The sequence below is a fragment of the Falco peregrinus genome, chromosome 3 (genome assembly GCF_023634155.1).
Source record: "Falco peregrinus isolate bFalPer1 chromosome 3, bFalPer1.pri, whole genome shotgun sequence".
Classification (NCBI taxonomy): Eukaryota; Metazoa; Chordata; class Aves; order Falconiformes; family Falconidae; genus Falco; species Falco peregrinus.
Window position 1 is genome coordinate 57,621,118 of NC_073723.1, and position 14,036 is coordinate 57,635,153.

General features: G+C 39.9%; 1 protein-coding gene across 13 annotated transcripts in view; it reads right to left on the reverse strand.

Annotated features, from left to right (window-relative positions):
• Positions 1–14,036, reverse strand: part of GREB1L (GREB1 like retinoic acid receptor coactivator) — a 144,684-nt gene that overhangs the window by 16,524 nt on the left and 114,124 nt on the right. For all 13 annotated transcript variants that reach the window (XM_055799048.1, XM_027795141.2, XM_027795140.2 and 10 more), the window contains 8 exons: positions 12,963–13,143; positions 11,460–11,652; positions 9,897–10,030; positions 7,430–7,769; positions 3,227–3,342; positions 2,559–2,803; positions 988–1,550; positions 397–499 (listed from right to left, as the gene is read on the reverse strand). In XM_055799048.1, the coding sequence (XP_055655023.1) occupies positions 397–499; positions 988–1,550; positions 2,559–2,803; positions 3,227–3,342; positions 7,430–7,769; positions 9,897–10,030; positions 11,460–11,652; positions 12,963–13,143 (1,875 nt within the window). The remainder of the gene's footprint in view (positions 1–396; positions 500–987; positions 1,551–2,558; positions 2,804–3,226; positions 3,343–7,429; positions 7,770–9,896; positions 10,031–11,459; positions 11,653–12,962; positions 13,144–14,036) is intronic.

Below are 14,036 nucleotides of genomic sequence, written 5' to 3' on the forward strand. Positions count from 1 at the left end.
CATAAATAATAGTGATGTTTCGGCCAGAAACAAAATGATCTTAAATGTTCTGTCTGCTTAAAAGTAGCCAGTGCTTAAAAACTAGCAAGGAGAGATAACATGGGCAGATGTTGCCCATTTACAGTTTTGTGTTCGCTTTCATTTTAGTGGTATCTGAACATATTGATCCAAAAATACATTTAATACTTCTAAGCTAAGCTCAATATAAAATTTCTGGTTTTATTAACCAATATTTAAATATATACAGATACCTACAGTAAGTCTAGTTACACGCTAATGGACAGGACAAGTGGTGGGTTTAATTTATAGTCTTTCCATGAGCCTAAAAATTTGTCACTTTAATACATAACAGAGGCTCTTTATAATGCATATTAAGAATGACTACTAAATACTTACTGGCATTAATCTCTTCTTCATCATACACATCTACTTCCAGCAATCGAATCAGCATGCGGAAGAGAATCCTCAGGAACTGCAAGTATGAGCCAGTCTTTCCCACCTGAGCCAGAGATGGAAAAAAGTCCAAATCCCAACTCAGACTAATACAAAGGGAGAATACGTTTCAGATAAATGCCCTTGGGCTTAACCCATTCTAGCTCTGCCTGAAAACATAACAAGATGTAATATTCCTCATTATGCCAAATAGCGTTACAAAATTGACCCGTGAGCACAACCCGGCCCGCAGCCTGCGTCACTTTTGTACGCAGGGAGATTGGCAATGATAACTGCTTCTCTATTGATATGAGCATGGCAATTTTATGCCCAGCACCATGTATTTCACTTAGGCTAAAACATGACATACAGCATCACCTTTCTTCTCCTTAGTGCTTCCAAGATGGTCTTAACCTTAAAATTTGACTGATTTTTGACCTCGAAACACATCACTGTGTGCAACCTTGCAGGGCGCCTTTAGTGCACAATCTGCAGTCCTCATCACCAGTCCTCTCATCCTGCTAATAAGGCAAGAGGAAGGAACTGTTCTCTTACTTGCGGTGGTCCTGTCAAAAGCAGCCGCCTGGGGTGAAAACTCCTTGAGCCAGATGCCTCACCCTGATTGCTGAAGTCTGCGTGGTGCTGTCGGGCTGTTGTCCACTGCCTGTAGTAAAGAGACTGCTCTTCACTGTTCATGTTCTTGTGAAGCAGAGGCCTCAGAGAGCTCAGCCAAGACACATCAGCATGAGGCAGGAGGGAAGAGGAGGAAAGCAAATTCCCACTTTTCTGTGAGCTCAGGAGACAGTAGGCAGCTTTTGACAGGATGACGATGCGTGGCAGTGCAGCACGGAGGGCCTTGCTGTCTTTGGCCGAATGGGCAGGCCACTGAAACATCTGGGAGACTGAAGACAGTGATGGTAGTTTTGAAGTGGTGCTGCTCGCCATCTGGTTACCCAGGGAGTCGCATTCTTGTTTCAAGGTCTCTCCAGCTGTGAAGCTGGGGTAAGTTCCGTCATCTACTGAGCTGTGCACCACAGTCTGAAAGTTAATTGATGGTGCTTGCTTCTGAGATTTGTCTGCAGCACTCGAGGAGCTCACGCCGTTGTCAGCCAGAGAACCTGGGGAAACAAAGAGCAGGCAATGATCAGACACTGACTGACATCAGAAAATCATGAACTTATTTGCTCTATGAGACAATCTTTACATACAAATACTTCTGTTCAATGCGTGCTGCTGTGGCTTAGGTCGGTTTTTCTCCATAGAAATTATTAACATCCATCTGTCTCTCTTGCTGGAGAAGCAATGGCCCTTCAGCTAGGGATCAGAGCCCAAGCACAAGTGTCCCAATCCAAGTCTCTATGTTAACTATCATTTCCCATCTGGGATTTGGAATTTGATGGTACAACCTTCTCAAATTCAAGTATAACACACTGCTATATACACAGATCAATTTGACCTTCCTTTCTATGGAGAATAAAGCATTCATTTCACTGCAACTTTAATGTGAACTGGGCTATACTCCCTCCTCCATACCAGTCAGGTTTAGTTAGTGTATGGGAAGATTTGGTGCATGGCAAAGATCCAGTTCAGCTCTTCTAATACTTCAAACTCATAGTGAAACAAAGGGAAGGACTCAGAAGTGCCCAAGGAATGCAAGGAAGGGAAAACTTGGTGGAAGATGAGGCTCCACTGATGCCTGAAGAGGCATTCTGTTGGTGTTGGCAAGGAGGCAAATATCCATCCTCATCCATAGCTACCCCTGCAGTTATAGGGCATCTTTCTATTCCTAAAATTTTATACTATCCACTTCTCTGATTTTTAAAATCTTTTCAGGATCCACTGGACAAAACTAACAACAAATGTGAAATGTAAGTTTAAAAATGAAATTCACGAGGGACCCATAGCTATGGCATACCATCCTTCCATTGCAACACCATCCCCTTTTAACTGTAGGCAAGTAAATTGCTCGCTGTGGAAAGAATGTGTTACTAATATTTCAATGCCTAGACTGCAGCAGGATACATCTAAGCAACTCATGTTTGACTAAACATCTCAGTGTTTGCATTCAACTCCCAATGATGCAGAAACAAAGACTTGTTTTTCAGACCAACAGCAGAATAACTGACCTGAGGTTCCAGTGACAGCACTGCTATTACTCTGGGGTCGGTCCAAGTCTATCAACAGCTCATCAGAGTCATTCTCACTACCATTAGCCTTCTCATGCTCCTTCTCACTAAGGTGAAGAGCTACAATAGGCCCTCGAATTGCCTCCTTGGAGACGTAGCAGCATGCCAGGCCTACTTCTTGCTCTAAGGCAGTCCGAGTTAAATAGCTTGAGTCAATTAGTCGAAGATCACAGTATTTCAATGACCTAGAAAACCCAGCCCAAGAAAAAAGGAAGTGTTGTTTTCTGTGACTTTGAAGAATACTCCCTATCTTAATTGTTTATTAAATATTTATGAACAATTTTATTAGCCAGTATCTAGTAACTATATATGTGTGTGTATATATATATACACATATATATATAAAATAATAAAATCTAAAATTATTTTTAAATATTCATCACATAAGTTAGGCTCCTTGGTACTCTGCACAGACATTCCTTGACCCACATAGTAGCTTTACTTTTCACAAACTACACATTCCAAAATTTTAAACTGTTCCCAAATAAATTCTTCTAAAACACACTTTTTTGTGAAAGAATAGCTAGATGGTACCAAACCACTTATCCACCCCCCAACTTATCTAAACACGTCAGGGCACAATCATTCTGCAAGAGTAAAGACAGCACCTGGGGAAAGTTTCTCCCAGAGGGTCTTTGCCAGTTAGAATAACAATGCAAGGTAGACCTTCCAAATCCTGATAGGTGCGAGGAATCCAGTCATCCTGCTCATTGCCCCTCCAAGCCTGTGAACAGAGAAAATTCGAGTTACATCTAAATGACACCTTCTAAACCTTCACTTGGGTCTTTTTCCAGCTGCTGCTTTTGCTTTGTATACAGGGTTTCCTCACTCAACAGCCAACAGGAAGGAGCCCTTAGGTACAGGCATGCATTTTTTCTGGAAGCCAACTATTAGCCAAGCATTAAACACAAAGCAAATGGTTGTATAACATATGTTATTCAGTGCTGGAATCATACACCTGGTATTAGGGTGGTCTGTCAGAGAAAAACGCAATTGATGCCTTCAGTTTCAAGCTGGCGCAGATAAAGATTCTTTGAAATTCACGTAAAGCTAAAGTAATACTCCACTTCAAGTGGAGTATGAAAATGATTCAATACATCTCGCTTAATTATTCTATATAATGAAGTTTATATGAAAGAAAAATGTTTTCCCTTTCACTGGGGGTAGTCCCACAAGAAAGGACTCCTTACCTACAATCTACCAAGGCTCAAGACCACAAAACGGTATCATTTTCCCTTAGCACTGGAACGGCTGGTAGCACCAGTTCCGTGTCCTTACCCCTCTCAGTCCCCTTGGTTCAGCAGAGCTTACTGAAACTGGGCTGAGTGCGCATTTGTGTTCTCTGTGTTGGATGCAGCCTCCTAAAAACACTGCTCTTATCTTCAGCAATACTAGCTTTCTCGCTGTGTTGCACGGTGCCCAGACTTTCAAATGATACAGGCAGTATTTGATCAAGGAAATGGAAGTTAAAAGGAAGTAAAGCTGAAAGACTCAGAGACTCTCACTTAGAAAGGAAACAAGCCATTCTATCTCTACAAACACTGAAATTAAAAAATGCAGGCTCCTATCCAGCCATTCCTGTCAATACATTATGGATACCACCAGGAAAACTGGCAACACAGCCTCTTAGATCACTGACCAGCCAAGACAGGACATCAGCAGAGAAGCTCTGTCCATTTAACCCAGAGACTTCACATTTCCATGCTGATCAGATAACATTAAGGTCTCTCCAGACAAGGAAACTAAGCCTTAGTGTTTACAGAATCGTCAAGTATCTGAGCTACAGCATATCACCCTGCTGGAAAACCACTCTTTTTCCTTCTTTCTTATTAATAATGGACAAAATCAGTTCTGGAGAAGACTTATCTGGCTGAAGCACAGAATCTACTTTGCTGAGTCACAACAGCAAGCCCAACCACTCAAACTGCCTATTAAAAATAATATATATATAAAAAACTCTTCTCAGCACAGACGTGCAAGACAAGACACAGCTCTTTTGACAGAGCAACAAGACTTATGCAAGCTTTGTGGAAAACACACCTCACAAGAACCACCCTTTCTTGAATTCCCTCTTGGTTCTTCTAGTCTCAGCCTGTACCCTTGATCTGTTCTCTCTGTACCCTTCCTCTTCCCCAGAAAGACCATGTTTTATAAGTAATCTTCTCAGGCAGTTAAAGGGAATTGAGAAGACAGCAGATCAATGACTCAGTATGCCATTTGACCTTCTGAAAAATTCCACTGAAAAAACCCTATGATTATTTTTATCTTAGCGCTTAGGAAAAGCACCATTTGGAATAATATTCCCCTTTTCTGCTATGGCTCTGTTCTCTTTCCCCGGTCCTGATTTCTTTCTCCTGCTTATTTCAGCATCCTTTATGTAACATGTTCACAGAAAAAAATTATTTCTCCAACTACCTAACAACATCTATTGGCTTAGTAAAGCAGCCTCAGCAGTAGAGATATATCTTCTGACTTGGCAAGGTTAGTCTAGCTGTGTGTTACCCTGCCGCTCCAACTACAGAAGTTTCTGCAGAAGTGCATGGCTAGAAAATGTAATAGAGGAAGACAGGTACAAAGCTGATTTTCTTTCTGCTAGCCTAAGGACTTAAAAAGAAGCCCAAGTGCATGGGGCTTTGAGCTGTAAACTTGCATACGGAGGATGTATTTTTTTACCATCTTACGCAGGAGGTGCAGAGCTGCAGCCCTCAGGGCTACTCACTTCCGAATGCCTCCCAAACAGTTTGATTCTTGTTACGTGACAGCATGCCTTGTCAACAAAATAGTTATTTAGATGATTTTCCATCTCTTCTTTCTTTCTGTACCTCTGGGTGTGCCATCCCCCTTAAAGCCTGGCTCCCTGATGGAGAGGAACGACCCATCTTGTTGGCCAAAGGGTTTGGCTGATAGAGAGGGGAACAGCCCAGCTACAGCTGCAGAGGCAGCTGCTGACCTTCCCTGCCCAGCTGTGGCACCGCAGACGTGGCTAATGCCCTCTTAGGGAGAAGCTAAGTTAAATAGAACTTTCCACTAACAGCTATAAAGTTTCCCTCACTGCCCCTGAAAAAGGTCATGATGAAGTTTCATCTCCCCTGCAACTAACAGCAGTTATTGGTGGGAGCAGCATTTAAAGCCTCAACCTCACCAGAAAGCACTCAGTAGCCTCATATTGCTCCCCCATCCCTAGATCAAACAAAAAACCAAAAGGGCATGGGTGCTCGTAGTGGGAGCAGGCAGCTCTCAGTTCCACGCTTGCTTTAGTCCTCCAGTTTCAGTACTCCACCTAACATCAGGAGCCAAGCCAAACAGCACAGAGACTAAATCAAAATTGTCTGCAGTAATCCAGGCTCAATGGTAGGTAGCACAGCTGATGAACTTTATCGCGGGAATCAGTTGCCCAAACATATGCTCACACCATTTCAGATACCCCGCATTATCCCAGGCACCAGACTAGCAGGTATTGCAGCCCAACGCAAGACTCACAGGTGACCTTCATCATTATGGACTGCCACTGAGACAACCCACCTAAAAACACACTACAGGCTTATCTTTGGGCAACTGAATTCTTCTCACTCCCTTCATATGCATGTTTCAAAATTAGAGTGTTTTTTTTTTCTAGTCACCTGCAAGGATAGAAACAAGTCCAGAATCCTGCAGCTTTCTCTACTGCAGAAAAGCATCTTATGTTGTGGGGGGGAGGAATAAGAATTATTTAGAAGTTTTTTCATTCTCTGTCTGATCAAATTAGTGTATTCCAGATCAATGGCTACTTTTGTGTATTTACCTGCACAGCTTCACTCTCAATCCTGACCTGCTCTAAAAGCCTCACAGGCTGCTCCAGCAATGCGTAAGGGCTGCAAGCCTTTAAAGCAATGGCCCATAAAGAGGATCTCGCAGGATTCACAGTCCAGAATGTTTTAAGGTTGGAATTAATGGGTACCTAACAAAACCAGCAGCACAGAGCTGTTATCTCACATGTCATTTTTGCCTTCATGACTACTACTTTCCTCTCTTCCCTCTCCTGCTGCAGACAAGGTTTGAGAAGCAGAGGTGGTAGCTTCTTTAAAGGACATTTTATCTGCTTTTGGTTGTAGGCAAGGTTTTTAAGAAAGGCTCACAAAATTAATTCCTTTTCTGTGTGGTTTTGAACTCATAGTAGAAACAGAAAAATTATCTCTCTGTGAGACTAGGAGCAAGGATCAGGATTGATAACCAGTATTACTTTCAGGCTGGTACCTAAGGCAGGCAATCTGATCCCCTTTGCTTAATGCAGTGGGGTTAATTCAGGAAGTGGATTTGGATACTTGAATTGCACTCTTATAAATCCATGCAGAAGTTTAGCCTGGTGCATATATGGTGGGCAGAAGAGACTTTCAACATGCAGTGGTTTGAGAAAAGAAGTCTATGACAAACAGCATACTTTACCAGTTATCAAAAGGGCAGAAGATGGATGGACAGAGCACACAACACGGTAGACAGATAAGTTGGTGGAAAGAATTAGCGTGTCTAAGGAGATCTGACCTCTGCTTTCAGAGATTCAGAGACAAATCCTATCAGACATTATTCAAATTTAAGAAGTGAGATAACATCTAGTGTTTGACTTTATGGACCAGTAACAATACAGGTTTGTTCCGAGTTTCTCAATAATTTATGTTCATCAAAAGTACAGTATAATTCCATGGAGACAGGTACAGAACACGTACCCTTTTCCTATAGAAAAATTAATCTGTAAACATGTGGGAGTAAGCATAAAACATGTACAACAGTCAGATGACTACAGTGGGCATACAAACAAATATTTAGTTTATGCTAACCTTCAACCGTGTCACAAAGTGTTTCGCAACAGTAAGCTCTGAGGCAGGATTCCCGAGGAGGATCTCAAAACGATACTGCAGACCTAGCTTGTCTCTTACTTCTTGTAACCTCTCCTTGGCCAGCATGGCTAGCTGCACAGACGGCACCCTTATGACAAGCATGTGGCCGCAGCCATTCTTATTCTTTCCTGGAGAAGTGATAAGGTCATCCATTATGCTGAGTGTTTCGGGTGTGCTGTGATCTCTTAGTGAGGCCATGGTTGTGAGAGCCATCAGAGCTTGGGAATACTGCTGAATGAGAAGGTAGCAGCGAATCACCATGCTGTGTAGCCGGGGGTACCTTTGAGGAGATAGTTTTGTGTTAGCACACGCAAAATCACAACAATGCCTGAAAAACTGCCAAAACCCAGGACTGTGTGGTAAAGGAGTGCCTATTTTTTTTCGGTAGTGCTCAAAGAATGAAACCTTCAATTTTCATGAACAATAATTTTGCAAAAAATCTGTGTTTTAAGTAAAGGAACATAGTCCAAATGCAGAAAAGCCAAGTCTGTGCTCAAGTAACAGGAATTATAAATGCCTGTTACCCTCATCTGGGCCAAAATTTTAGCTGAAGAACTTCAACTTGAGGGAGATAAGGATCATCTCAGATCCAGCTCACTCCAAGAGCACAGGCTAACAATTGCTTTGCTGTCCACAAGTTTTTTCTGCTATGAACTTGGAATACCATCACTGTTTCAAGTGGTTTGTGGGAGAAGTACTTCGTAATTCCACGTCTATCAAACTTCTCACCAGAAAGTTAGACTTACCAATAGGGATTGCTAGCTCTAATTCAAATCTGGACTTCCATTTTGCCTTTTAACTTACATAGCCAATGTTTCTTTCCCTCTCATTACAGCTACATGCAGTGACAACAAATATGAACTCACAAAGCAAAATGCTAAGAAAAAAAAATATTAAAACCTACTCAACCAAAAAGCACTCAATTTCTAGACATTTCCCACAAGTTCACTCACCACCATAATACAGAAAAAAATTATGCTATTATGCCTTGAGTGCAGTCTTGCACCACAGAAGTCCAAGTGACTAAAATAACTAAAAGTTCCAAATTTCTTTGGTCTCTTTCTTTAGTAATTTAATAGATGATATGGGATCCATTTGAATAAAGTTTTGTGTCTGTTTTTAACCAGTACATACAGTAGCTCACTCTGTATACCCTAAGCCAGTTGTTAAATCAACAAATTTTAAAACACTTTTTACTCTTCCTCCTCCCGTAAAAGCACCCACTACACCTTTGCCACTAACACAAAGGGAGCCTTTCTTAAAACACAAAAATGTCTGCAATGTTTTCAGACCTATAAGCTTGTGTGGCTCACCCATGCAGGTGGAATAACCCAGTTTCTCGAAAAGAGAGGCTAAACTGATAAACTGTGATGCAAAAGCATATCCTGGCTCCAAGGTTCACCTCCTTTTAATTTCTAGTCTTATCCTAATCTCATATCCGGGTAGTATTTGCACATGCATTAATCCTCCTTCATCCTTTTCCCCATCCACATTTTAAGAACTGAAAGACAGCAATAGTGACCACTATCTCTTCCATTGGACTTGACCAGAAAGACTAGAAGCCTAAAGAACTGACCTATTAAGATTGGCCAACCTTATTATTATCACATTTATTACTTACATACTTGTAGCAAATAATAAATATTAAGGGTTAGTGATATAGTTATTTATTTTGCTAATTTAACACATTTTATATTGTATATTTTACTTAATAAATATAGACACATTTAAAATAATTACATTGACCTAAACAAAACAGGAGAAAACAGTACTGAAGCCAGAACAATCCTGTTCTGGTAAAAATGAACATACAATGAGAAGTATAGCCTGAACTGGTACAATGGATCTGTCCTGCTGATGCTGGAAACAACAGTATTGCCTTCATTCCTGTAATGCGCACATTTAATTATATCTTGGATATATGCTGTGAAAGTAGCTTTTTTTAGGCAGCTGCAGGGTACTAACAGGCTCTGAGCTGCAGGAACAAAAACCATAGCCAACTAATGAAATAACAAAAATTACTTTTTTGAAATTATGTCACTTAACGGGGCCACTATGGACAAGTCTGTTGGCAGTTTCAACAAGAGAAACACCAGAAGTGGTGAGGTATGAAACCCTTGGTAACTTCTTAGCTTAGTAAGGGCTAAGGCAAAAGAAGAGAGTAGCACAGCTGAGCCTGCACTGCTGTTGAATGGGCCTAATCTCTTCTATAAACAAATGAAGGCTATCCCCTCCTTCAACAGCACTAAATCTGTTCCAAAAATAAAAATTGCACATACTCCACAGATTCCAAGATGAAAATCAAAGGTCATCATACCTTCATCCGCCTGTGATGTGGCTCATAAATATATCTGTATCCTTAAGAACCCAGTTAAGCAGAATCTCAAGCTCCCATGTTACTACTTACCTTTCTAAAAGCGTGTTGACCATTTTTTCAAAGGTTTCATCACATCTCAAAAGGGGACTTGTGACTCCCCATTGGAGAGATTTGCTGTACTCATTCAAACCAAAGTACAGCTTGTCTTCACTTGCTGTGTCATCCTGTTCCACACAGAGATAGCAAAAACGTAAGGAAAACTGGAACCAATTTTAATTTTTTTTGTCATTTAAAAAATAAATGGAAAATAAGTGGAAAGTATATTCCTAACCGCAGTATCATTTATTTTCATTCATTCTCCCTCAGTGATCCTATTTGTTTGTTTCAAAGAATACAATAAAACAAAAATTGTTTTTTGCTTAACTTACTTGTCTCCAGCTAGGAAAGACAGGTGTAGGTCTTTGCAAATTTTTCAATATATCACCTACCTGTGATTGCAGGGGGGGGTCTAGAATCCTGCTAACTACTTTCCGTCTACCTATCTCTGGCTTTGTTATCTACTGAGAACTGTTATCTCATCTCTATTTAAAGCAGAACCTGAAAACAGAAGGATTATTAATTTCCAAAATTCTTCTTGACTGTTAGATTCTACACATCTCTAATGGCAATCAGAAGCTAATAATTTCTTTGCTGGAATATAAATCTGCAGACAGCAATCAGAAAGGCAGAATATTTGCTGCCTCAAATTTCATGAGGCCTTTGCTGGAAGCACAGCATGGTGTCCAGTGCATTTACATCACTAGTAATCAGTAGGAATGTAATTAATTGCATACCATCTCCCCTTTTTTTGTGGATTATTTTTTTAATCAGAAGACTGAAGGTTGTTGATTTTTTACTTTTGGAAAACATAATATTGCCTAGACCATTTACAGGAGGTCACCACAACGGCTGATATTAAAAATCAACTGAAAAGCAAACTGAATATTCATTCACTCCCTCATTTCCACTATTTTGTTTACTTGACTTTGACTATTTTTTACAGCTACCACTTTAAAGAAACCAACGGTCCACTCAACACAGTAAAGTCAAACTTGATATAAATATATCAAACAAGGAATGGGAGAAAAGGCTATTTTTAAAGTGGATTTAGCCAAAACATCCTCAGAATCAAATGGCTGAAATGATGAAAAAAGCTAATGGAGCAAATGTTCAACAGACTTTCCTCTCTGCATGACAGCACCTACTGCACCATAACTTGTAACCTAGCATACAACTTTTATTAGTACCAGAAAATTAATGAACAGACTTGAAGGCTATGTGACATACAACTTACAGTCAAAAGTCAGACTGCTTTAAAATGGAAAGCCAGCTCCAGACAAGCCTACGTAGCTTTTTCTGACCTGAGTATAGAAAGTAATTTCTCTTATTACATGACTGGACAAAGGAAAATGTGTAGTTCCTGGGCCTAAATATCAACGCTACCTCTACTATCAGCATCCCAGGGCTGTGTATCTGGAGCCTGAGAGAACAAACTCCAGCAGAGAAAAAGCTCCCTCCTAACATTTTTCCTCCTGACATACGTATCTGCTAGATTCTGTTAGGTGTGAAGTCCACATTAAAATTCAGAGTTAAAATTAAAAATTAAACACTTACCACAGCGTCAAATTGTATCCAATGTACCTCATTGCTAGAGCTGATCCTGGACTGCTGCGTTTGCAAGGCATAAGGAAAAGAGCTGACCTGAAGAACAAGGAGGTTGAATGCTTCAAGAACCTCCCTGCAATTAATAACTCTATCAGCCAGACCATGACTAGGCTCACCATGTGACAGGGAACTTGAAATGGCACTGCAGAAATAAGAATGCAAAGAATTGCCTTACTGACATCCTGAGACTCAATGAATTACTCTCTTCCTGCAGAAAAATCTCCAAATGACCATGGCACTAGAATCACAGCTCAAAAATCTCTTTGGAAGGGGGATAGAGGTGAAAACCATTTGTGTGTTCTCTGTGGGTAGACTCAGGCAACAGGGGGAAAAATCTAAATAAAGGACCAAAATCTGCTGACAATAAGAAAGTGAATTAGAGTGCCAATTTTAAAAGAGCATCAGATGGAGGAAACTAAAAATAAGCCAAAGCTGATTAAATCCCTCTCACTGAGAAGCATGGTTCCATGAGCTGTGGGGATAGGATATAGTAACAATTTTACAAAATCCAGTGGATTTTCAGCCTGAAACAGCAAACTTCTGAAAGACTGGGGAACCTAAAAGTCTCCTGACGTCCTGATCTCCAGCTCCTGGAATTACCTTCACCTCCAGGATATATGCAGGAATTCCAAATTCGGAAGAAAACAGCAAAGACAGTACCAGAAATGTGATGGGGAGGATAAGGTAGAAAGAATGTTGCTTTCATCTGTTTTCAGCTGTTCTTCAAGGAATGTATTTTATTTATTATACCTCTGATATTCAAATGAATCCCACAAATTCACACACCATATTTTAATCACATCAAGGTTGTTCTCCTCAGTTTACACATGGAACAAGAACAGAATAATTAGCTTTACTGATTTCTTCCTTCCATAGTCCAGTTGTGATTCAGTGTGAAGAAATGTTCCTGCACATGTGTTTGTGTTGTGTTAGACCTAACGCTGATCAAACTCAATACAGCTGTTTTTAAAATCTTTTTCTTACAGTAGTGAGGGCATTTTTCAGATGATGCAGTTAAATATCTATAAGCCTTCTCACATTACAAATAACACTATCCTCAAGGATAAAACTATGAAATAAAATATGACTGCCTTGTGAACATGGAAGAGATTTGGGTTTCAGTAGAGAAAAAGCAGGGAAATAAGAAAAAAGACAAGAACAGAGAAAGCTGCAAAATTCAGCCCTTTTTCATGGACTTCAGTACAATAGCACATACTCCAACAGTCGTCTTAGGAATCCAGTAATCGGAAACTAGGCTTACCTGTCTTCAGCTGAATCAGAACTAGTTTACAAATATGAAGGCAAGCAAAAAAGATGATTTCTGATTTTGAGGCAGAAAATTCCTTAAGCCTAGGGAAAGCATTGGGTGTCTAAGATTGCAAGTCTTTTGAAAAACCTGACTGAAAGATATTGGGAGAGGATGGTTTTCCCTTGTTAGATCGAAGCAGCTACCTTGTTAAATCCACGTGGGCATTGTCATGAACCAGCACAAACAGTGTATAGGGATTCTGCTTCACTTTTCTCATGAAAACTTCAAATTTTGTTTGAATTTCATTGTCTAGCCGAACCACATATTTCTCGGCTCTCTGATACGCCGTTCCATTGTCTTCTAGGCCCAAGTCCACAAGGACACCTGTCGGAAAGAAGAATACAACAAAAATCTTTTCCTCTGAGTGCATCCAAAACTGAAGTGTCAACAGCAGGTTGTCACCTGTCTGCCAATATCAGGACTTTGTCAAATCACTGATACGCCCTAGTAAGAAGATGATTATTCGAATGCATTTTCTCTCACAATGAGGACTGAAATGTGCTTCTTGGCTTCTGGATTTCTTCCAAAAAGTGCCTGAAGACTTTTCAAAGACTTCTCACATTACCAAAAAGACAAAAAAAAAAAATAAAATAAAAAATCAGGCCTCCACAAAAATTTCCAAAGCAGTGCTTAGTTGGCTATGCTCCATGATCCTAGGCCAAACTTGCCCACATTGAGCTAATGTATTAATCCTGCTTGACTCAGAAAAAGTTGTCCTGACCTTTTCTTCGCAAAAATCATAAATTTATATAAAATTAACTCTAGTATCATATCATATCTTTTTTCCATGCCCTGCTCCAATGTTTGTTTCAATACAAATACTCTCCAGCAGTTTTTGTAATGATAGATTGCCATCATATTCATAAAGTAGGCATGACGTGGCTTTGAACACCATTTGAATTAAAGAAGTAGCAACAAGCTACTGTGAAATGTGGGTCAATTATGTATTTGCCAGAGACTTAATGATTTTAAAAAATATTTTAAAAAGTAAAGTAAAAACTATTAATTTTAAAAAAATAAAATAAATTAAATATGAAGCCCTGTTAACAGATACCAGAAAACCTCTGGTTTAGTGTGTAACAGCAAATTAAGTAAATACTATGTCTGAAGAAACAAGGAATGGAACAAAACCCCCCATAAAGTTATGTTAGAAAGGAAAATAAACTCATACTTCAAGTAATCTATTTTGTTCTTATCCTTTAAGTAGTAAAATAGTA